Source organism: Copadichromis virginalis, linkage group LG3 (genome assembly GCF_057382275.1).
Source record: "Copadichromis virginalis isolate Kocher_CV1m ecotype Utaka linkage group LG3, C_Virginalis_male_GT1.1, whole genome shotgun sequence".
Taxonomy (NCBI): Eukaryota; Metazoa; Chordata; class Actinopteri; order Cichliformes; family Cichlidae; genus Copadichromis; species Copadichromis virginalis.
In genome coordinates, this window is record NC_140620.1 from 4,520,796 (window position 1) to 4,546,984 (window position 26,189).

General features: G+C 42.2%; 1 protein-coding gene and 1 long non-coding RNA gene across 2 annotated transcripts; one reads left to right on the forward strand and one right to left on the reverse strand.

The window, feature by feature from the left end:
- Positions 1-4,111: 4,111 nt before the first annotated feature.
- LOC146712373 (uncharacterized) lies at positions 4,112-7,481 on the forward strand. The gene is made up of 4 exons (XM_085442272.1): positions 4,112-5,347; positions 5,590-5,745; positions 6,044-6,136; positions 6,569-7,481. Exons 1-4 carry the CDS (start codon positions 4,331-4,333, stop codon positions 6,890-6,892), a joined length of 1,590 nt encoding a protein of 529 aa, XP_085298398.1. The 5' UTR covers positions 4,112-4,330; the 3' UTR covers positions 6,893-7,481.
- Positions 7,482-17,412: 9,931 nt separating this feature from the next.
- On the reverse strand, positions 17,413-25,986 carry LOC146712374 (uncharacterized). The gene is made up of 3 exons (XR_014916895.1): positions 25,883-25,986; positions 22,227-22,332; positions 17,413-17,516 (listed from the first exon to the last, which is right to left on the reverse strand). It is a non-coding gene; the product is annotated as an uncharacterized LOC146712374 (long non-coding RNA).
- Positions 25,987-26,189: the final 203 nt, after the last annotated feature.

The window sequence follows — 26,189 nt, forward strand, 5'->3', positions numbered from 1 at the left end:
TCTCAGCTCTGTGACTACTTCAAGAGGGGCATTCCTGTGTGGAGGTGTGCCAGGCAGCTCGTTTTACCTGTGAACTTGCGTACTTTCACTTCATCAACAACAAAGGTATGCAAGTTCAAAATAGTAATGTCTCATTTAAACTTAATTCAGTTTTACACTGAACAGGAATCGGCTTTATATATAAAACAATTGCAAAAAAAAAAAAAATGTACCTATGGGCATTTGGGTTTTGTTTTTAAACTTTTGTTTTGAACTTATCCCTTTAAAATCTAATTAGAGAGGGCTGGCTACATTTGATGAATACATTTTGTGTTTAAATGATTCGCTTTGTGTTGGGCAATGTGGCAAAAAGCTCAGATGAGATCTAGTCTCATATCACCATATTGATATATTGTAATATTGCCCAACTCTCCCTCTGTGTTTTCTCAAATTATTTATATACACCCAGTAAAGCGTGTCTCTTTGTTTCTCCAGTGCTATGCTTCATGTGGAGATGCAAGGACTGTGGGACAACATTAACAAAAAGATCTGAATTGCTCAAACACTACAAACTGATTCATAGGCATTACGGACGAGGCCACTCATATCCATGCACTTATTTAAATTGTGCATGTAGGTTCAAGACTTGGAACGCCCTACTGAGCCATCTATCAAGAAATCACCCTGCCCAACAAGCAGTCTCCAAAGCTGCATCCAAATTCACTTGCCATATTTGTGGCCATAATCAACTCTCCACAGAAAGAGAATATTTTCAACATATCTATCAGCATCTTAAAAATAAGGAAACTGTAACATGTGTGTTCCAAAACTGTGAATATAAAACCAATGTCTATGAGAACTTCAAAAGTCATAAATACAGAAAACACTCTGGTACAGTGAACACATTTAAGCCTGGAATAAGTTCTGTTGATGAATCATGTGCCAGTGTTGCCAGTGATATTTCAGATGTGGAAATTATAGAGAGTGATGTAAATTTAAATTCTGCTTTTGACAATGGGTATTCTGAAAACTTAGAGAAGGATATTGAGCTTCAGTGCTCCTTAAGTTGGAACACATCTTTCTTGTGTCTAATGCAGCTGTAGATGAGCTTTTGCAGGAGTTAAACTATTTGATTGGTTCTGTCTCTGTGGCGATTACCCAAAAGACTATTAGCCAAGTATTACAAGACAACGGATGCCAATTTGACCAGTCAGTTGTTGAAAAGCTAGCCAGTGTACTCTGTGAGACAAACCCTGTAAAAAAAAAGCAATTGGAGATAAAGGTCCACTTTCCAGTCCTTGGAGACGAAAAGCATACTATAAGAGCCACTTTAAAGTAGTGGAACCAGTGGAATATATACTTGACAGAAAAAATAACAAGTCATTCCAATATATTTCAATTTTAAAGTCTTTGCAGCATATTCTTGACTGCCAGACAACCTTGGATCAGGCTGTTAATTTGAATACTGTAGATAATCAGCCTCAAAAAACTTCTGTGCACTACAAAACTATCTTCGATGGTGACTTCTTCCATGAAAATGGACTGTTGTCCAAGCAGGAAAGCATTTCATTGATATTATACATTGATGAATTCGAAATATGTAATCCCCTTGGTACATCACGGAGGAAGCATAAAATTTGTGGATTGTATTGGGTTTTGGGTAATTTGCCCCCAGGCTGTAATTCTTAATCAAAAGTAATGATCTGAAGTGCTATGGGTATGAGAAAGTGTTAAAACCTGTAATTAATGATCTTGTAATTTTGGAACAGAGTGGGATATTTCTGTCAAAGTTGGGCAGAACAGTAAAAGGCACTGTTCAGTGTGTTGTTGCCGACAACCTTGGTGCACACAGTATTGCTGGATTCTTTGAAAATTTCTCAGGGACATACGTATTGTCACGGTCCTGGGTCGGGTCGACCCAGTATTTTGAGTTTCTTATGTTTTGGTTTATTTTGCATTATGAATTAGTTATTCTCTGGTGATACTGTTTTGATTACAATTATATTCTGATTCTTTAGTTATCTGATGATGATGTTGATGATGATTATTTCTGGTTTAGGTTTTGTTATCTTGCCCTTATGTTTGGTTTAGGTTGCCTGTGCTTAGTCTTCTCTGCCCGTATGTCCCTCTGTTTGTCCATGACGTCATTATGCCTGTTTACGAGTCTGTCTCTGTCTGGCGTGTGCTTCCTGTTTTATTTTGTAGGTCTGTGCCCTTTGTCAGTGCGTTCAGCTTTGTGCTCTCCCTGTCTCGTCAGTGTAATCTACGTCAGCCGTGTCTCCCAGCTGTTTCCTCTTTGCTCCGTTCACCTCTTGTATTTAGTGTCTGTGTCTTCCCCTACTCGGTGTCGCATCGTTAACGTCTGTTTACCCTCACTTCCTCCGTGTGCTCCGTTTGCCAGCCAGCCTTCCTGCCTACTCATTCCATTCTTCCAGTTTAGTTAGTGTTTTTCTGTTCTGCTTCTTACCAGCAATAAAGCTGTGTGTTTTGAATTACTTCCGCCTCAGTGAGTCCTGCTTTTTGGGTCCTCTCTCCCTGCCTGCCCACACTCAGACATGACACGTATGTAGATTTTGCACTGCAGAAACATCAGAGTTCCAGACTATTGAAGTCAGAAGTGAAGTCTTTACTTTAAGAACAAAAGACATTCATGCAGATCATTTACGAATTATTGAGGAAAACAAATGGCCCAGTTATTATGGTGTGAAATCAAAGTGTATTTTGTCAAAGCACCTCTCACATTTTGATGTTACCACTGGGTTTCCACCTGATGTTGTACATGATCTTTTTGAGGGAATTGTTCCTTTTGAACTTGCGCTTTGCCTCAATTTGTTAATCAAAAAAAAGTATTTCACATTATGTACATTGAATGAAGCAATATCATCTTTCAACTTTAAGTGGGCTGACAAAACAAATCGACCTCATCCTGTGGCTCTCAGTTTTGCATCCAAAAAAAGTGTAGGAGGGAATACACACGAGAACTGGAGTCTTATCAGATTTTTGCCTTTGTTCGTTGGGCAGAGTGTACCCTGTGAGGAGCCTGCTTGGCACATCTTAACAGACTTGAAGGACATTGTTGATCTTGTTGTCAGTCCTGTTCATACTGAGGACTCCATTGCATATCTTGGTTTTAAGATCTCCGAGCACAGAATCAAGTTTCAAGAGGTTTTCCCAGATGTTAATCTTAAACCAAAGCACCACTACTTGGAACATTATCCATACTTGATTCGTAAGTTTGGGCCACTGGTTGCACTATGGACTGTGCGATTCGAAGCAAAGCATAGTTTTTTTTAAAAGAGTTGCAAGGAACATCAGATGCTTCAAAAATGTACTTCTTTCCCTTTCACAGAGACATCAGTATCAGATTGCATATCATTTGCATGCAATTAGCTTTGCCAAACCCCCACTGGAAGTAACAGATGTTTCCACTGTTCACATTGATGTTCTTAACAAGGACATCTCAAATGCACTGAGACAGAAGTCTCCAGATATGGACAATGTGTGCTTGGCTAAAAGTGTAGCATATAATGGAATAATCTACAAGTGTGGGATGATCTTGATCCACGGCTCACTGGGAGGACTGCCAGAGTTTGGTGAAATCATCCAAATGGTGATACTGCAGGACAAACTAATCTTCATTCTGAAAAAGCTTAGCGGATGGTATATGGAACACTACAGAGCTTATGATCTCAAAACATCACCAAGCAAAGAAGTGGAACTTGTTGAGCCACAAGAACTGCATGATACCTACCCACTGGCAGACTATAAAATTAGAGGGATGCGTCTTGTCACCTTGAAAAGATATGTCCATGTTTAAAGGGTGAGGCCTCAAAATATGATAAAGTATTTTCTTAAGTGGGAAAACAAAACCCAGACCCATACAATACTAATGTGTTCTCAGAACATATTTATTTTATACTGCAAGCCAAAGTGGTGTGATGATGTCATTGGCAATTCATCAGTTATGTCATTTTTTTAATGCAGGTCGCTGGATTCCAGTCAGTGAATGCTAATCCTATGCTCTCCCCCCTTCTGCTTCTCTTCTCTTTTTCTTCTTTCCTCTCCTTGTTGTCTCCTATATTCTCCTCACCTCCTCTCCTTCTCTCTTCTCTTCAATGTCTTCCATATTCTCGCCATCTCTCTTCTCCTCCCCTCTCCTCTTCGGTTTGCCTTCTCTCCTCGCTGCCTCAGCTGATCTCCACCTCTCCTCTTCATTTTCTCCTCCCCTTTCCTCCTCTCTTTGCCTTCTCTCTTTTCCTCTAGTTTGACATTAAATTCTCCTAATTGGAAATGTCAGTGGTTTACATGTTGATCCTCACTAACTGTGCTTGTGCTTTGTTCTCAGACCACCATGGCTGGTTCAACACCTGCAAGACTGAAGGTGATTTTAGGAGAGAACAACATTGAAAAGCTGACTCTTCCAAATGGCATCCCAGAGTCACTTGAAGACCTTCTCAGCACGATAAAGACTACCTTTGGGTTAAAAGGTAACTTCAGACTGCAATACATGGACCAAGACTTTGGCAACGACTTCTTCAATCTGAATTCTACCACCGAACTTCGGAATTTGGGGACAATCAAAGTGATCCACCAGCAAACAAATCCACCTTTGATCAGTGCCGATCAGTCCACTTCATCTCTGTCTCTTTCATTTGAGTCTGATGACGGTATTTCGGTGGCATCAAATGACACAATTATCCTCTCATCCCCTGAATCTATGTCATCTCGAACACAACAGTGGCCAGAAGACTTTGCAATTCCCCAATTTTCATATGACACAGAGCTACAGCTAGAGAGGGGGAATACTGAGTACCGTGTGAGCCAAAAAATGTTGACTTTAAGCGCCCGAATGCTGTCTGATATCCTGAAAAGAGTTGCAGAAGAAATTTACCGTTACAAGGCCTATCCAGAGGATGCACATTTCTGCGCAGCTGCAGAGGCCCTTATCAAAAAGCACCCATGTTTGAAAGAACCTGGATCATTCAATGGCTGCTACGGTTGGAAACAAAGACTGAAGTACAAAATGGCAAACTACAGGACCCAGCTCAAATTACAGGGGTGTCCAGAGCTGTGTGTAAACTCACTGAAATCTAAAGCTACTACAGATGCTTTCCCTGCTAAAAAAGTGAAGAAGCCAAAACGTTCTGAAGCTAACTTTTATCCATCCTTTCCTACTGGTGAGACTCTGGACAGCATGGAAAAAGTGAGACTAGAACTTCTGACAGAGATCGGGATAAGGGACAATGAAAGGGTCATCGCAGACAAAATGGCTAACACGTTTGCCTACAGACGACATGAGGTGGTAAACCAAGAACCAAGCATTCAGGAACTGAAGGACAGATGGCCTGCACTCTTCACACAGAAAAAGGTAAGAATGGAACTGAAGTGATCGAAGTCTGTATGCTTCAGGATTTATTGCAGTTAACTTTCATGAATCGGTCATAACTTGATGTGGTTGAGATTTTATAACACTGAACTTAATGAAAGAATTTACATTTTGAATTCCCATATATGTTGTACTTTTTGGGATATAGACATTTTGGCATACAATCAGTTTCAGCATTTTGTTCCATAATACAATATCTACTGTCATTTGTGTTTTGTTTTTAGATAAATACAGAGTTCCAGAGGCTCATGGCTGTTCCTCTTGAGTGGAAGTTCATGGCCCAGTTAGACATGCACTCAAGTCAGCTGATCAAAGTCATACGTGCCAAAGGAGGAGCAACACGCCAAAAGATTGCGAACATCATGGACACATTGGACCAGGTAAATCTGTACCATCAAACAAGATACTTCGTAACTAAGAGGGCTGTCAAAATATATCTGAATCCTTCATAAAGACAATATGGGCAGGCCAATGCTAATCATGGCTTTCATATGCATGAATGTTTTTAGCGACTCAAAAAATACACCACTGAACTCATCCCCTTTTCTTTTTGTAATGAATCTCTGGGCTTGTGAATTACTGTTTTTAAATAAAGTACATGTAAGTTAAGCAATAAGAGTAAGGATGTCTGTCTTATGAAATTTAGAGTTTAAAATTAATCAACATTTGTTGTTCTAGACAGTGGACATTAATCATCGGAGGGAATGTGTGCTGAAAGCCCTCACCATCTTCCTGGGAGAAGATGCAGATGGCCTGATGAAGGAATACCTTGTAAGTTTCAACAGTTTGTCAGAACATCTTGTCAAAGGGACACAAAAAAGTTAACTGTTAGAACAAACATAACACGTGAACCATAGTTGGATTGCTGACATGTATTTATTATCATGACCATATTGGACATTATGTAATTCCCAGCAACAACACATTACATATTGGATTGACTTTGTTTTAAGTAAGACGGGCTTACTTGATTATTTAAGTTCAAAGGAATAGTTTGACATGTTGGGAAATCTTATCTTTCTTGCTTACAATTTGATTAGAGTCAGATTGATACACCTCTCTCTGCTGTTTCTGGTGTGTGATGACACCCAGCCAAGAAATAGCCCAGCACATAACACATATTGGTACATCACCCAAACACTTAATCACAGTAAGAAGTGAGGCTAATGATGATTTGTGTTTGTGTCTTGTACCCCTCTGTAGGACTGTGGAGCAGATGATGTTCAGAGGGACCTGGAGGAGGTCACCATGGCAGTGTATGTGATTCGGAAGGAGGGGGAGGGACTGCAGGAGCCACCTGAAGACATTGGCATTGTCATTGAGGGTGTGGAAGTGTTGCATGAACTAACTTCGGTTGCCTCAGCTTGTGCCCTGCTTCTAGGTTTGATCTATGCACTCAACCTAGCTTATCCAAAACCCTTTCGCTTCACTTTTGAAGTGCTCCAAAAAATCTTCATGCAGCTTGATCAGCACAAGATGTCCCCCAAAGTCCAAAATCTGTATATCAAACTTCAAAGCTCCCAGTAATGGCACAGAACAATGACCAACAAATGGCCTTGTGCCATAATGCGAAGGAACAACTGTGTTTGGACATATAGCATGTAAAATATGTAGTCTCTTTTGGATGTTGGGCCTTTTTTATGCTCCAAGAGACCTCAAACCCTAATTTAATGTGCTTTTATACATACTTTGTATGGTATTTTTATTTATTTTTTAATTTTTTTTTTCAGACATATTTGCCTTCGTTTCAAGGGAAAGGTTGCATTTCAGGTTTGATGTGCTCAGTTATACAACAAACTGTTGTGACATTCTAAAACTCTAAAGGAGTGTTTATATTTTTTCATCCCCATTGGTCAGCTACACTGTTCAGATATTTATTCATTGACAGTTTCTGAATACTCTTGGGGCACTTTTTCATAGTTGACACTATATGTGTTGAGATTGATATTTGTGTAATACTGTGTTGCACTTTACACTTTGATGACAACTTTGTGGTCCTACTAAGCGTTACTTGCATTTTGTGCATATGTGTTTTAAAAAGGACAAATGTGTAATGTGTTTGACCAAAAGCTGTGTTGGTTGCCATAAAGGTAATACTTTATTACATTTATACAATAAAGCATTTAAAAAAAAAAAAAACCATTGGATTTTGAATTTTTTGAAAAATATTTTCAGCCAACTTAAAATTTTGATTTAAGCTTTATTAAACAAACTAAAATTTCATTTTAGAGTCACTACAAAAAGTAATTTACACTAAACCACATTATTAGGTTAGCAAAGAGCAATATTTTACTTTTGGGTTATGCAAATTATTGGGTTGGAAAAACTGAAAACTTTAAGTTGAAATGTCTTAATTTTAAGTTGGATTAATGCAAAATGTTTATTTGACAACAATTAATTTATTAAGTACATGTAACTTAAATCAGTTGTGTTAATCTAATGTATTAACTTCATTTCAAGGAACTTAATTAAATTTGGTGTTACCAATTGAAATAATTCAATTAAGTTGGTTCAACTATTTTCTTTTTTCAGTGTGGGACCCACAGCTAATAAATAGTAATATGACAAAAAATAACAACTTTGTGTGGATGTAACCTTGTGAGATTTGAGATTTTGACAGCATTTTTATGTGACAACTTCTCTTTTTAGATAAATGCAGAGTTTAAGCGCATTACCACCATGCCACTGCAGTCCAGATTACTCTCGCAGATAGATGTGCTATCTGACAAACTAATAAAGGTCTTCAAAAGGCGATGAGGACAAATAGGAAGAAGACTTCAGAACATTCTGGAGCCCACGGCCCAGGTAAGAAAAAAATTAATTTGTGTATACACTTTAGGGAAAATAATAATTTTAACAAAATGCTGCTTGTCACTCTATGCCAGGAGTATGTTGAAAATCACCTGGGATTTTCACAATTTACCATGGGTGCGTTTTTTTTCTTTTTCTTTTACCTGCATTAGAACTATGTGTGGAGTTCATAGTTGAACACCTCTCTGTGCTCTGACAGTATTCTGCTTCTTTGCATGGAGATTTCACTTCATGCATTACCTTTTTAAGCATTCTGAGGACTCAAATCACATGCTGTAATGAATCCATTTTTGTTCACCTAATGTGTTAATGTTAACATTTTTTGGAATAGTGACACAGATTAAAATAAGATTTGGTATAATGTTCTTTGACCAGTGTTCTGTTTAATTAAATTTTGGAATTCTGCATTTTCTAGGCCACAGATGAAGCCATTATCCAACGATCTAATAAGGAAACAACCATGGGAATTTACATCATAAAGTCAAGAGATGCCAATGGCAGCCTTGAGGACATCAGGATAGTCCTTGAAGGCCAGAGAGTCTGGCAGGATTTGGATAACTGTACCCTAGCAGCTGCAATGCTGTTTGGACTAATGTACACTTTGAACCTCACCTACCCACTGGAAAAGTATACCTTCGAGGTATTATAGAAACTGGTTATGGAGCTCAAAAGGAACAGCCTTTCAAAGAAGGCCCAGGTTTTCAGGACCAGACTGTACGATTGAACAGTTTTCCAGTTATGATGTGGGAACAACATGTTTACCTCTTCGAATATGTACCATCCTTTCTTTTAAGCCAGCACTGGTAAAGTTGCAGGACATAGTGAAACTTATTTTTCTGGCACTTTTCAACTTGGGGCCTTTATTACTGCAGTTTTCACTTTTCAAGCCACGGCTCTTTAAAAAAAAAACCCTCAAACTTTGAATGTCCATTTTTCTCAATGGAAATGGTGCCTTGCACCAATTTCACCAGTTTGCAATTTTTTTCCCAAGGTGCACCACTACAAACAGATTGCATTGTCTAGTATTAGTGATTATGATGTTTAGTGATAGAAGCAAGCCAATACTAATCAGTTTAGGTCTCTTGGTTTTGTGCCTGTGGGTTATAATGTTATTTTAAGTCTCTTCTTTGTGTCATTTTAATAATTACACCCCTGTTGCCATATTACCTTATGGCTCTTACATTTAAAAATCTATTTTTTACATAAGCGCGATGTCATAAGGCCCCACAATGTTGAATTCAGGTTACAGCAGATAACTTTGAGGAATGTTGTGGAATGTTTTTCAAGAGATGCATTGTACAAATATGACTCATGTATATTTTGGAAGCCTGAATTGAAAGTCCATTGTTACAACTGCGTAGTATTTTCAAAAATACAGGTCATTGTTCAAAAATGTTTTGCTTATTTCTTTGATTGAAGAGAAAGTGTACAGTACATACAGTAAGATCAGCCTTAATTTAGTTTTATTTATTGAACACTCAATTATATATTAGATTATATATTATATATTAGAAATTTGTTATAAAATAAAATAAGCTTACCATAAAATAATCTTGTCAATATAACACATAGTAGTCCAATACAATTAACACAAAAAGTTCATGTCTGATAAACAAGTGGTTTCTATAAATATTTGACCGGAATGGAAAAACATAACAACATAAAAAAGTCATGTTCGTGTTACCAGAAAAATGTGTGCAGGTATAACATAAAAAACTAAGGTTAACCAAACATAACTTAATTTCGTGCAACCGATTACAATAATTTTTTTTATGTTTATCCCACTGATTAGTTTTTTCAGTGTACTTGGTCACTTAAATACTACATGTTATCTTCAAATTACATTTTGCTATTATATTCTAGTATCAAATACACAATTTTCAAATGGAGGCCTTATAACAGATTATATTGTTCTCTTCCAAGATGGTTGCTGGCATCCACTAGTAACCTTTCAAAACAAAATGTCTAATTTCACTGCATTGACAGTAGGTAAAGAATTAAACTGACATTACTCCTCCACTGAATCTACATAAATCAACAGTTAAATAATGTCAGTTCTTCCGTGTTCTCTGGAATCAATCACAGCAAAGAAATTAGACTGTTTCTTTTGAAAAATGTTGGGAAAGAACAAATCAAGATCAAAAATCAAGATTCAGTTAAACAACAATTATAACTAAACAATTTGAGATAATGTTAGTTTCCATTAACATTAAATTAGGTTACTGAATTGGCAAACACCTTCCTATTAACATTACCCATGGGCGCGTCACTGCAACTCCCCCTGACTTCTGCTCCGCGGCTGCTGGGCGAGCCCTCATCTGGGACTCTCCTCAGCTCTTACTGGGACAGTGGCGCGGCTGCCCCTCTGTTGGTCTTCCATGGTCTCTTGTGTTCTGGGGGCCTCTGGATGTCTGGAGTTTTGATCTCCTCCATACCCGCTTCACACCCTGGAGGACGGGGCTGTGGCCCCCCCACACTCCCTAGCAGATCATTACATGGAGAAACCTTTGGAATGCAAGCATGCTGATCCACACAGGTATGCACACATGGGTATTCACAGACGCGGACTAAAGCTTTCTTGGCTGCTGCCTCAAAGCACACTGTGCGCTGTCTATCTTGCGTGCTGCACAATATCGTTTATTACTTAGTAAATACTGATATCTATGACTAGCTAGTTTATTGTGATGGTGCTTTGTTTTCTCTATTATTATGTTGCTCTTTGTTGTTTGCTGTCTCCTCTGTTTGTTTTTGTTTGTTTGTTTGTTGTTTTTTTTTCTCTCTCTTCCCCCCCCTTCTCACCGTCTCTTCTCCCCTTTGGTTTTCTTTCTTTCTCTCCCCCTCTCTCTCTCATTCATTCTCATTCATTCCCCCTGTCCTATTTATTAAAAAAAAAAAAAAAAAAAAAAAAAAGACAAAGGATGAACTGAAGCTCTGCCATCACGTAATGTCGCATACTGCTGTTTCTGATGTCATTTAAGAAAAAAAAAAACAAAAAACAAAAAAAAAACATTACCCATTTTACCCCAATAACTAAAGAAATTAGCACTTGCAGGTCAAAACCTTTATTCAAGAGATGCAAAAATAACATTGATACAGTGACTGTCAAAAATTACAGCACTGATCATACTGTGACATGTTGGTTCAAAACAGCACACTTAGAAATATTCAACATTCTTGCGTGCTGCACAATATCGTTTATTATTTAGTAAATATTGATATCTATGACTAGCTAGTTTATTGTGATGGTGCTTTGTTTTCTCTATTATTATGTTGCTCTTTGTTGTTTGCTGTCTCCTCTGTTTGTTTTTTTTGTTTGTTTGTTTTTTTTCTCCATACAGGTGACCCAGGAGTTCTTTTTTTTTTTCTCTCTCTTCCCCCCCCTTCTCACCGTCTCTTCTCCCCTTTGGTTTTCTTTCTTTCTCTCCCCCTCTTTCTCTCATTCATTCCCCCTGTCCTATTTATTAAAAAAAAAAAAAAAAAAAAAAAAAAAAAGAAATATTCAACATTCTTTACTTCAACTGAATGAAACTGAAAACACCATTTCACACGACCCAGATGGGATATTTAGACTGTATAACTGTTCACGCTACATCTCTTCACTAGTAAAAGAAAGAAAAAATACAAAGAGAAATTTAAAAATGCTGCCAAAATGCTGCACAGAGCAAAAGGAAAAACAAACAACAACAAAAAAACGGCCCTGTCCTCATGGCAGTTGCAGTGTATATAAAAATGAACCCTGCGATCTGTTCCTGGAATTGAGCTTCAAAAATGCAGCAGAACAAGTGTGAGATTTAAATGTCTTCTCACCTAGAGCTGATCACCTTGCATGCATAACAGTGAGCTTTCCTTGCAGGAGCAGTTTTGTCTTAGTTGTGAGCTTTTCTTGTACCGGACTCTGCGCCCCAATTTTAGTGTCAGACCACACCTTCAGAGTATTCCATCAGAACCAACCACGACGCAAGAGGAACACTGATGACGTGCAACCCCATGACCCAATCTGGGGCAGTGATGTACCAGCGGAGTTCAAGTTGTGGACCACCGGACAGAAGGTCCTGCACTCACTGTTCCCATGGGTCGGAACTGGAAAAAACACGTTAAGAATTGAGACTCTTGACTACCGATTTGGACTTTTCCTGAACAGCTCAACAAAGATGAATAAGGCTCAGAATGAGGAAATCGACGCGATCAGAATAGTGGTCATGCAACACAGGGTCGCCCTGGACATGATTCTCGCTGAGAGAGGGGGCCTCTGTGTCTTATTCAACACCACTTGTTGCACCTATATCCCGGACAACGTGCACTCCTTGACCATGACCACCGCCCTAGACAAGTTGCGACAACTGAGTAATGCGCAGCAACAAGACTATGTCACGAACAATGAGGACTGGCTGACCTGGCTGCTGAGTGGCAGCTGGAAGACCCTCGTGATAAAAGGACTCGTAGTGATAGGAGTTCTGCTTCTATTATTGTGCTTGTTTTCTACATGTATCCTACCATGCATAAGATCCATGATTGACAAAATGGTACAGGCCACAGTAATTACCTATGTTGGACTGACAAACCTCACAGAAGAAAGGGAGAGAAAAAACACACCTGTGACGATTTAGTATAGAAACACACACACACATACTGAATGATGCTACAATTGAAAATGTTATAAGCAAGTGATTGTTGGCTGATAATAAAGTATGATTAAGTGAAAAATATTAACATCAGGAGGGGATGTTAAAGAAGAAACGCTTTTATGAGTTTTATGTTGCATTAAACTACCTGCTCATAGACAGAGTGGGCTGAAGAAGCAAGCCCAAATCCGCCTTGGAACCCTGAACATCGGAACAATGACCGGAAGAAGTCGAGAATTGGCTGATGCCCTCAAAACCCACCGCATCGACATCGCGTGCATTCAAGAAACCAAGTGGAAGGGAGCGAAGGCACGGGACATTGGAGAAGGCTTTAAGCTTTTCTACAATGGCAACCGGGCCCAGAATGGAGTGGGCATAGTGGTGAGGCAAAAGCTCCGGGACAACGTGGTCGAAGTTACCCGCATATCGGATCGCATCATGTCAGTGAAGATCGACGCCGACCCGACCGTCCTACGGATTATCTCCTGCTATGCACCACAGACCAACTGCCCCGACGAGGAGAAGACAGAATTCTGGCGCGCCCTCGACGACCACCTGCAAACGATTAGCCCTGAGGAACATGTGGCGGTAGGTGGCGACCTAAATGGACATGTAGGCAAGGGGAGAGACGGATATCACCGATTCCATGGCGGCCAAGGATTTGGGACCAGAAACAACGACGGTTGCCGGGTACTGGACTACGCAGAGGCCCACGATCTTGCCGTGACTAACACCTTCTTTAAAAAGAAGCCGGCACACCTCATCATGTACTCCAGCGGCGGCAGAGACACCCAAATCGACTACTGGCTAGTCCGAAGACCCCATCTCAGCCTAGTCACGAACGTAAAAGTCATACCATCAACCCATATTGGCCCTCAACATCGGCTACTTGTGATGGATCTCCGACTCAACCTTGGCCAACGACGACGAAGAACACCAACCATGACGGTGGAGAAGATCAAGTGGTGGCGCCTCTCTGAGTGCAAACAGCAGCTTATAGACGCCCTTGAACACCTCAACGTGGACTCCAATGAGCCAGTGGACAAGGCTTGGGAGAACGTCGCCAGTCAAATACGTGACGCAGCAGGCAACACCCTTGGGGCGACGAAACCAGGGAAGCACTTCATCGACAAGCAAGTATGGTGGTGGAATGATAGCGTGCAGCAAACCATCAAGGAAAAGAAGTCGGCACTCAAAGTGTGGCTTCAATCCCGCAGCGATGGCGACTACCAGCAATACAGGGCCCTACGATCGGCCGCAAAGAAGGCGGTAGCAGCGGCAAAGGCATCGCAATATGACCAACTGTATGAAGAGTTGGACACGCCCGGAGGAGCGAACAAAATCTACCGCCTTGCCAGTAGCCGCCATCGAGCAACACAGGATATTGGCCAGGTCAAACACATTAAGGATGCTAACCATCAAACCCTCCGCGACCCGCCCGCCATCCTCAATCGCTGGAGCGAGTATTTCTCCGATATCTGCAACGTGGAGTTCCCTCACCAGCCAATCCACAGTGCCCCGCCCGTCCCAGGACCTGTCCCGCCAATCACCATCAAGGAAGTCGAAACAGCCGTTAAAAATATGAAGAATGGCAAAGCGACCGGACCAGACGATATACCAGCCGAAGTCTGGAAACTGCTCGGGCGCCAAGGCGCCTTAGTCCTCGCCAGCCTGTTCAATAGCATCATCAGAGACGGGACCGTCCCAGCAGCCTGGTCAACCAGCATAACGGTGCCCATCTGGAAAGGGAAAGGCGATGTGGCTGAATGCTCCAACTACCGCCCTATCCGACTCCTAAGCCATACCATGAAGGTTTTCGAACGGATCATCGACGCCAGGATGCGAGAAATCGTCAACTTAACGCCCAACCAATGTGGCTTCATCAGGGGGCGTGGCACGATGGACGCCATCCATGCTGCCCGCCTGCTTTTGGAGAAGCACCGAGAGAAGTCCAAGACCATCCACATGACCTTCCTCGACTTGGAAAAGGCGTTTGACCGTGTCCCACACGACCTTATCTGGCACTCCCTGCGATCACATGGAGTTCCTGAAGCCTACGTCAACTGGACAAAGCTCCTCTACCGACAAGTCATCAGCGTGGTCAGAAGCCCAGTGGGAACATCGTCGCCCTTTAACATCAATGTGGGCGTCCACCAAGGCTCGGCACTCTCCCCGCTGCTCTTCATCCTTTGCATGGACACTGTGACGGCGGATCTCCAGTCACCCCATCCCTGGACACTTCTCTACGCCGACGATGTCTTCCTGGCTGATGAATCGCGAATAGAACTGCAATATCAAACGCAGCAGTGGAAGACTCGCCTAGCTGACTTCGGCCTGAGGCTTAACACCAACAAGACCGAATACTTAGAGGCTGGCCCCCAGACCGACGGTACGATCAGCGTCGATGGAGAAGATCTGGCGAAAGTACCTCATTTCAAATACCTCGGATCGATGATCAGCAATGACGGCGATATCCTACTAGATGTACGAGCCAGGATCAACGCAGCGTGGATGAAATGGCGCCAAGTCACCGGCGTCCTGTGTGACCGAAGAATGCCCAATCGCCTCAAGTCAAAGATCTACAAGAGTGTAGTGCGCCCTGTCGCCCTCTATGGATCCGAGTGCTGGCCAGCCACCGCAAAGCACGAACAAGCCCTCCACGCGATGGAAATGCGGATGCTGCGATGGTGCCTAGGCCTGACACGATGGGACCACGTCATGAACACCGACGTTAGAAAGAGGATGGGAGTCGCGCCAATCACAGATAAGATGCAAGAAGCGAGGCTGCGGTGGTACGGACATGTGGTACGGAGCGATGAGAACTCAGTGGTGAGAACAGCACTGCGGCTCAGCCCCCAAGGACGTCGACCTAGAGGCAGACCAAAGTGGAGATGGATGGACCGAATCAAGGACGACGTGAAGAAGATCGAAGTCGATCTGACCGACGCCCTTGATCGACCCAAGTGGAGACGACTTTGCAGAAAAGCGGACCCTGCAACCAAGCGGGAAAAACGCTAGGAGGAAGATGTTGCATTAAAGTATGTTCATATTTTACTCTTAATAGGAAAAGAACAAAATGTACTACTCGTTCTGTTTATAGAAAGAGGAAGTTCACCCTATGACATTTATACGAACTTAGACACACACACACACACACATATATGCAAAATTAGAGGAAACTGCTATGCTTGTTTCACCCTGCTATAAATAATAAACGACTACTGCAGCTCGGTGTGAGTCCTCTCTGAGCCCTCACCCGTGCAGCACGTTAACCGTCTCCAAGTGTCTCAGTGTTGTTTATTCACCTAACTGTTTGATAACTGTAAATCTCTGACAAGAGTTTATTTATACCATCTTCACGTGAACACATTCAAGAACATAACAGATGAAGACACATTAAAAACTTCCACACTACATGAAGCAAGAAAAATAGTTTATTCCTTTATGTAGAAAAAACAGAAACATCAAACATCTCCAAGACTCTCTTTGAAAGAACTAAAAACCTTTGTTCTCATGGTCCAATCATGAGTGAACTCCCCGATGAAGCCTTGTGTGCTAAAACATGTCAGAGTTTTAAAGGTTAAACATGAGTTTCCAAAACGTTTTGCTGGAGAACAATGAACTATTTGACTGAGTTTCAATCATTTACAGACGAGCAAAACCAGGACAGAGAAAAAAGGACAAAACTGACTCAGTAAAACAACAGAAAAGAAGATCCCATGTAGATCTGTATTATGTAGAAGTTCAGCCCAGCAACCAGTTCAGTTCAACACAAGTTTAAATGATTCTATCTGAACTCTGTGGAGCCTGATCTCAAGCTTTTTGAGTCTGACACAGAAACCAGAGGATCTTTCTGTGTCTTCAGATTCACTGTGATCCAGTGATGGGAGTGATTTCAGCCCTGAGTGATCGCGCTGATGTTTGCACAGAGCAGACAATGAGGTGAATGTTTGGGCACATTGGTAACAGTGAAACAGTTTATTAGTAACGTGGGATTGTTTGTGTGCAGAGTATGAACTGAGATTCCTGAAGCTCTTGCCACACTGTTCACAGCAGTACACATCATGTCTGGTGTGAATGCGTAGGTGTGTATTTCGGCTCTCTCTCCGGCTGAAAGTTTTTCCACAGATGTCACAGCTGTATGCCTTAATTCCAGAGTGGGTAACTAGATGCTTCTGTAAGTGGCTACTGTGAGTAAAAGCTCTGCCACACTGATCACAGCTGTACGCTTTAACTCCACTGTGGATGAGTTGGTGTTTTTTTAGGGAACCCTTCCTGGAAAAAGAATTTCCACACAAGTCACAGCTGAACGGTCTCTCTCCAGTGTGGATGACCTGATGCTGTTTTAGTTTAGCCCTCACAGTAAAACCCTTCCCACACTCGTCACAGCTGTATGCCTTAATTCCAGAGTGGGTAACTAGATGCCTCTGTAAGTGGCTACTTTGAGTAAAAGCTCTGCCACACTGATCACAGCTGTACGCTTTAACTCCACTGTGGATGAGTTGGTGTTGTTTTAGGGAACGCTTGAAGGAAAAAGACTTTCCACACAAGTCACAGCTGAACGGTCTCTCTCCAGTGTGGATGACCTGATGCTGTTTTAGTGAAGCCCTCACAGTAAAACCCTTCCCACACTCGTCACAGGTGTGTTTTTTCTCTCCCTTTCTTCTGTGAGGTTTGTCGGCCTCCTGAGAGCGCTGACTTCTGGCTCCATGTTGGTCCTGCAGTGACAGAGATACAAACAGAGGCAGTGAGTGAAATGCAGTCGTGGAACAAACTCAACCTTCAAACTCCATTAACACTAGTTTTAAACCTGAAGGTGGAGCGTGGCACCAAACACCTTAAAGGTCTCTTATCCCCACCTGCTGGTAGTTCTAACACATTACATCCAACCTGCTGTTAAAGATAATTCATGACTGTTCAAACACTAAAATCATGCCCATCCCTCCTGATTGTATACACACACACACACACACACACACACACACACACACACACACACACACACACACACACATTATTTTATAATTTAGATTATTTTGTTGTTTCCTATTACATATTTCTATAATTTGTATAGATTTATACAGAATTATTCAGTGATAATAAATCCTATGTTTGTTTATTCTAAAGGAACCCCGTTAGCTTCCACAACAGATGTTGCTCGTCTTCCGTCAAATACTCACATAAAATATTACACAATAAAGTGGATTCAAGATATCCACCTAATTTCACTCTTACATCCACAGTGAGGTTTCACAATTGTTCAAATATAAGCAATCAATAATAATAATAATAATATCAATAACATTGAGGCACATTACACAAATTTCAAAAACAAATCATGTCTTACAATATTTACAACAACTGAAAGCTCTGTAAATCGGCTTTTAAGTGTTCATTGAAGTTTTGAATAATTCTCTAATTTTTTAAGGCAACTTATTCCACTTAAAAGTTGCTCTAAATGTAACAGTTTTACAAAACGTTACTTTTAACTCGAGCATTTACTAAATTGCAGCTTGTTGAAAACTGTGTAATATGAGCAGAATAAATGTGGTGTGTTTAACAGAATTGCTTTCTTTAGAACTACAAGTAAGCCAGAGAATATTTTAGCCTGTACAGGAAGCCAAGAAAGGTTATTATGCATTTGATCAATATTAGTATAGTATGAACATCTTCACACATCTGGACGCCTTATTCTGGACTAACTGAAGTCTGTTAAGATCTGTCTTATTAGCTGCTGACCAAATGATTGAACAATACTCCAGATGAGACATTACTAGTGCATTAATGACATCTTTCATAATGAAGAAGTGATACACAAAGAGCATTTCATAGCCATAGCTATGCCTTGTCGGCAGAGTTATATGACATTAGTGATGTTTGTACTTTCAGCGTTAACTTGCTTTTAAAGCCTTTAAAATATACGCCGTTCAATAGTCGACCTTAATCTGACAGAGAATGTGATGATTTTGTGGATAATTAAAGTCAGTCATATATCCACAAACACAACAAGCTGAAAGTCAGTGATGCTGCTCGGTTTGCAGTCCTGAACATCACGGCACAAGCAGGATTCACTGCACCACCACAGACCTGTGATAGCACTATCCCCCTGCTGAACGAGCTGAACACTTTCTTTGCTCGCTTTGAAGTCCAAAACAGCACCACTGCACAGAAGACCCCACCCCCTCCTGGTGACCAGGTGATGACTCTGTCCCCGGACAGCGTGAGGAGATCCCTCAGCAGGATCAATGCACGTAAAGCTCCGGGTCCTGACAACATTCCTGGTCGTGTACTGAGAGACTGTGCAGTGGAACTCACTGATGTCTTCACAGACATCTTCAACATATCACTCATCCAGGCTGTCGTCCCCACATGTTTTAAAGCCACCACAATCATTCCGGTTCCAAAAAAGTCATCTCCCTCCTGCTTTAATGACTACCGTCCTGTTGCACTTACTCCCATCCTGATGAAGTGCTTCGAACGACTAGTCATGCAACACATCAGGACTGTCCTGCCCCCCTCCCTGGATCCCTTCCAGTTTGCGTATCGGCCCAACCGCTCAACCGATGATGCCATCTCCACTGCACTCCACTCGAATGCTGTTCATAGATTTCAGTTCAGCATTCAACACTATAATCCCCCAACAGCTCACTCAAAAACTGGTCCAGCTGGGGCTCAACACCTCACTGTGCAACTGGCTGTTGGATTTCCTCACCGGAAGACCTCAAGCAGTACGGGTCGGCAGTAATACATCCAGCACCATCATTTTAAACACGGGGGCCCCGCAGGGATGCGTGCTGAGCCCCCTCCTCTTCACTCTGCTGACCCATGACTGCACTCCATCATACAGCTCCAACCTCTTCATCAAGTTTGCGGACGACACAACGGTGGTGGGTCTCATTAGCAACAGGGATGAGACCGACTACAGAAGTGAGGTGAGATGCCTGGCCACGTGGTGTGCTGACAACAATCTCTCTCTGAATGTGGAGAAGACAAAGGAGATTGTTGTGGACTTCAGGAGAATGCACACCCAACATGCTCCTCTGACCATTGTCTGTGGAGAGAGTGAGCAGCACCAAGTTCTTGGGTGTGCACATCACAGAGGATCTCTCCTGGACGTACAACACCACAGCACTGGCCAAGAAATCACAGCAGCGTCTCTTCTTTCTCCGCAAACTAAGAAGAGCAGGAGCACCAGCCCCCATCATGTACACTTTCTACAGAGGCACCATCGAGAGCGTCCTGTCGAGCTGCATCACTGTGTGGTTTGGAGCCTGCAATGCGTCCTGTCATAAAACCCCCCAACGCATAGTGAGAGCTGCAGAGAGGATCATTGGTGTCTCTCTCCCCTCCCTCCAGGACATTTACAGCACCCGTCTCACTAAAAAAGCCCTTTGCATAGCGGCTGATCCCACGCACCCAATGCAAAGCTTCTTCAAGCTGCTGCCGTCAGGGAGGAGACTGTGGAGTCTCCAGGCCAGGACCAGCAGGCTGAAGGACAGCTTCATCCATCAGGCTGTCAGGAAGCTTAACTCCCTCCCGATTCTGCCCCCTCTCCCCTCTCTCCTCCATGGTCTCACTGAACTCTGTCACACACACACACACTCTCTGACTCACTCACTGGCCTGCACCAGTTACCAGTCACTTTGTGGAGCAGTGGACTGCCATTACCTCATAAGACTTTGTGTTACACTATCTCTTACCGTACATTACTAAATCTCCAGTTGCACTATTTGCCTATTTGCACTACTCTGCCTGGTTTACACTCAATGTCATTTACCCTTACTTGACTATTGTATATTGTATATTGTATAGCTTTCTTGGTATAATCGTATTGTATTTATTTAAATTTTTACTTTTTAATTATTTTACTTGCATTTCTTAATCACTCTCTTATATTTAAATGTTCTTTTGCTATTTCATCTAGGGTTTGAGAGTAACGAAATTTCTATTCTCTGTATGTCCTGTACATGTGGTAGAATTGACAAATAAAGTTGACTTTGACTGTTAATGTTAGCTGTGTTATATTGCTGCCTCTGTTCGGTGGTGTCGAGCCAAACGCACTTTAACGTGTGTTTGAACGAGCTGACGGTTCACTCGTTAAGCTGAAAGAAAGATGCTTTAATCACAGCAGTCACACATGTGTCCACTGCACCATCTGGAACTCTTCTTGTTTACACTCGTAATAACACAAACACTAAATCCTGCTTCTCTGGTGCTGTTGTGTAGCAGTGTGTACACCTGAGACTGTCACCTGTCTGTCTGTCCTGCACTCTCTCTCTGTTTCTTTCTCTCTGATTGTGGAATAAAAGTATGAACATGTGTTTATAAGTTACACTTGTGTTTGAATCCTGCAGCTTATCACACATTTGATTTCCATGTGTGACGACTGCAAGTGTCCAGAGTGAGGACAGACTGAGGGACCCACTGCTGCACATCATCTGTGAGGCTTTGCACCCCTGATGATCCACCAGAACAAATTCAGCAGTGTGTGAGGAAGAGGAGGAGGAAGAGCCAGCAGCACAGAAATGAAGCCCAACAATCATGTTTCACAGTCCTGTGGTCTCAGCCTCAGATACTCATCAAATCACACAGAGCTCATGTAGAAACAAATGAACTAAATATGTTCTCCTTCATTTCTGTCAAACAAAGCTGTATGAAACGTTTCCAGCTGTTAGTATCATGGTTGCTAGGCAACCTGGGCAGCGCGACGGAGGCTAGACGTCCCATTTCACGAGCCTACGAGCCTCGCACTTCGGCCTTAGCGGTCTTTGAGTACGCGGCCCTTGAGGACTTTAAAGCTGCAGAACCTGAATCGGGATACAGCCATGATGATCTCCAGCCTCGTGCTCGCCAACATTCTCACCTGAGTTAAGAAGACGATCACTGAAATGGTCTCAGCAGGTCCTTTGATGACAGCAATGAAATGCAGTGGTAAGGCTTTTTGGGGATTAAGTTAGTTTTCATGGCAAAGAAGGATGATGCAGTTCATCTGATCACTCCTCATAACATTCTGGAGTGCAGGCAAAATGCTATTATAAAAACTTAAGCAGCAACTTCTCCAGGTTCCAATAGTTATGCAATTCTCAAACCTTTTGGCCACGACTGTATAACCTCTTCTGAAGTTTAGTGGATATTATACATGGTTATGCTCAGGATGTGTTGGCCAGTTTCCACTGGAAACGCCTTTTGGTTAAACTGTCAGCGAGGAATTTGCATTTGCACTGTTACATTTTTATATAACTTTAATGCACATAAACAACAGCTGCTTGTTTCAGTGAAAATACATTGATGGGTTTTTAATAAAGTTGTGCAGCTGTAAAGTATTTTGTCTGGTGTCAATTATATCGTCAGCTACATCGTTATGGCAAATGTTCAAATGTATATGGTGATAAATATCTTTGGTCATATGGTCCTGCTCTGTCTGTCACCTTCTGTGTTGAGCTCATTGTTTCCTCTGTAGTGGCTGAGCTGAGTCCAAGTAGCTGAAAATGTTCCTCTGCTGCTCCGTCAGACTCTCCTCCTCCTGCTGATCAGCTGGGACACAAAACAGATCTTTGTTAGGCTCCACACTGCACTGAAGAGTCAAAGTGTCTCATATGTTCATCTGACAAGTAAAAGAACACATTTTTGTTTCCCGAGGTGGGCAACTTGTTGGAAACAAACACAAAAGGTTTGAGCACTGATACCTGCCATTGCTGCCATTGAAAGATGCAACGCCAGCAATGTGGATTGTCAAGACTCAAACCAATCATCAAGCAAAGACAACAGGGATCATTTGTTTCTGTTTATTTAGCATTCACAGCATTTGTAGTTGCCTTCTGTGCAGGGGAAGTCCACGCACACTGAGGGCACGTCAGGGATGACGAGAAAGTGACAGGAGAAAATCCGTCCCGGTCAACCACCCAAACATCAATAACGGGAACCTTATACAGCGCTTCCCTATACACGTCGAACTCCCGCAGGCACAAAGACATTACGGAGGCTATCACTTATCACCTGACCAAAGATATGGCTCCATCAACACTGTGCAAAACGAGGGATTTAGGAAAACGATCAACACCCTAGACAAACGCTACACAGTGCCGTCCCGCAACTATTTTTCTATTGTCGCACTACCTGCTCTGTACACGCAGCGTCGAGCAACGGTGGAGACGGAATTTCAAGCAGGACAACATTTTGCTGCAACAACAAAACGTGAGACATTTGTTGTTTTATGTTTATTTATTGTTATGACAGAATCATGATCTCAATTCTAAGCCAAAAAATCGTGATTCTCATTTTATGCAAAATCGTGCCGCCCTAACATTAACACAAAACTATTGTTTCACCAGAGAAACACACATGAAGAGAGAGAGAGAGAGACAATAACAGCTACCAAACAGTCGTCATAATTCGTCACACAATGAGAAAAGGACAAATCAACAAGTAACAATGACTAATTAATATTAAAATCTGTAACATAATGTATTGTTTGGAGTTTAGTCTGATTGGTTCAGGATGAGCTGCCATTATCCAATCACACGTCTGCTTACCTGCATCTTTTCTCTTTTTTCTAACCTGAGCACCTGATGGCTTTGAACTTTTGTTGTCCATTTTCCATTGGTTTGAATTTTGCGCTCCAGTACAAACACAAATCCCCCAACCCGAGGATCAGCACAATTAACCTAACAGACCTACACCTTAGTTCACAGATTCACTTTGTCTAAGGTTGATTTCTGGGATTTCACACAACCCAGGATTCAGATCGTGAATCCATGATGGGCTTGGATTTACATCATTATAAATGAAATGCGCTCTACTTGGAAGCAGCCGGCCCCACCCCTTTTGACGGGTTGTGTGAGACTTTAAATCATCAAACTGTAAATTATAAATTTAAATTGTTATTGATCCTTTACCCCGAGTCCTAAAGTGTAGATTTATTTTCTTACTCTTCTTATACAGTGGGGCAAAAAAGTATTTAGTCAGCCACCGATTGTGCAAGTTCCTCCACCTAAAATGATGACAGAGGTCAGTAATTTGCACCAGAGGTACACTTCAACTGTGAGAGACAGAATGTGAAAAAAAAAAATCCATGAATTCACATGGTAGGATTTGTAAAGAATTTATTCGTAAATCAGGGTGGAAAATAAGTATTTGGTCAATAACAAAAATACAACTCAATACTTTGTAACATAACCTTTGTTGGCAATAACAGAGGTCAAACGTTTACTATAGGTCTTTACCAGGTTTGCACACACAGTAGCTGGTATTTTGGCCCATTCCTCCATGCAGATCTTCTCGAGAGCAGTGATGTTTTGGGGCTGTCGCCGAGCAACACGGACTTTCAACTCCCGCCACAGATTTTCTATGGGGTTGAGGTCTGGAGACTGGCTAGGCCACTCCAGGACTTTCAAATGCTTCTTACGGAGCCACTCCTTTGTTGCCCGGGCGGTGTGTTTTGGGTCATTGTCATGTTGGAAGACCCAGCCTCGTTTCATCTTCAAAGTTCTCACTGATGGGAGGAGGTTTTGGCTCAAAATCTCACGATACATGGCCCCATTCATTCTGTCCTTAACACGGATCAGTCGTCCTGTCCCCTTGGCAGAAAAACTGCCCCATAGCATGATGTTTCCACCCCCATGCTTCACAGTAGGTATGGTGTTCTTGGGATGCAACTCAGTATTCTTCGTCCTCCAAACACGACGAGTTGAGTTTATACCAAAAAGTTCTACTTTGGTTTCATCTGACCACATGACATTCTCCCAATCCTCTGCTGTATCATCCATGTGCTCTCTGGCAAACTTCAGACGGGCCTGGACATGCACTGCCTTCAGCAGCGGAACACGTCTGGCACTGCGGGATTTGATTCCCTGCCGTTGTAGTGTGTTACTGATGGTGACCTTTGTTACTTTGGTCCCAGCTCTCTGCAGGTCATTCACCAGGTCCCCCCGTGTGGTTCTGGGATCTTTGCTCACCGTTCTCATGATCATTTTGACCCCACGGGATGAGATCTTGCATGGAGCCGCAGATCGTGGGAGATTATCAGTGGTCTTGTATGTCTTCCATTTTCTGATGATTGCTCCCACAGTTGATTTTTTCACACCAAGCTGCTTGCCTATTGTAGATTCACTCTTCCCAGTCTGGTGCAGGTCTACAATACTTTTCCTGGTGTCCTTCGAAAGGTCTTTGGTCTTGGCCATGGCAGAGTTTGGAGTCTGACTGTTTGAGGCTGTGGACAGGTGTCTTTTATACAGATGCTGAGTTCAAACAGGTGCCATTCATACAGGTAACGAGTGGGGGACAGAAAAGCATCTTACAGAAGACGTTACAGGTCTGTGAGAGCCAGAGATTTTCCATGTTTGAGGTGACCAAATACTTATTTTCCACCCTAATTTACGAATAAATTCTTTACAAATCCTACCATGTGAATTCATGGATTTTTTTTTTAATTCTGTCTCTCACAGTTGAAGTGTACCTCTGGTGCAAATTACTGACCTCTGTCATCATTTTAAGTGGGGGAACTTGCACAATCGGTGGCTGACTAAATACTTTTTTGCCCCACTGTATTTATTGTTTGTTTACTTGCACCGCTGTAACTGCAGCCTCGTCGTCTCGCACTCACTTTATAGAATTTAGAAAAAACATCGGTGCAGATTATAAGTCTGTATCATAATATCTGTTTGTTGTGTTGTTTTTATTTTGTTTTGTGAGTTGGTTATTAGATGCCGCTCCAGCCAGCCAGAGACTCCCCGCCGCCCCGCCCTCTCCTCCCTGTGCCGCCAGCAGCAGGCGCACCTCGCAAATGGAGGGTGCCCTTACTCCCAGCAAATGGCTGATAGAAAACCGATCGGTGCCTACGAATTTCCCAATATGCGCTGGCATGACGTCGGGGAAGCATGGGTACGACCGATTATTTTATTTTTTTCTTGCCCGTGATGCCCCCCCACCACGATGCATTCTATTGGTTTGCACACTTACACACACCCAGCTGTGGTTTCCTGTTTTGCTGGACTCTGGAGAGCCCCGCCTTTAACGCTCTTCTCTCACACAGAGCAACAGAAAACTTGGAAAAACTCCAGATTGACTGAACTCAGTTCAAAGTTACCTTGACACCTTTAGATGTGAGACGTAGTGATGGTCCGCTTGAAGCTGACGCTCCGGTGCGTGTGTCAGAAAGATCAACGCGCTGCTTCAGAAGCACCGTGTCGAGGCTTGATTCGTTTGGCCAGAGTCACGTGATCAGTGACGTCTGAAGCTTCGTTTAGAACGTACCTTTTTTTAAATCGAACTTTATTGAAACACAATGAGTATACAACATACAAACAGATGAAGTTTACAAAAGAACAGAACATGAACATACAGAACCAGGAGTAAAAAAATGATGATATGAGTAGGCGAAAAAAATCAACATA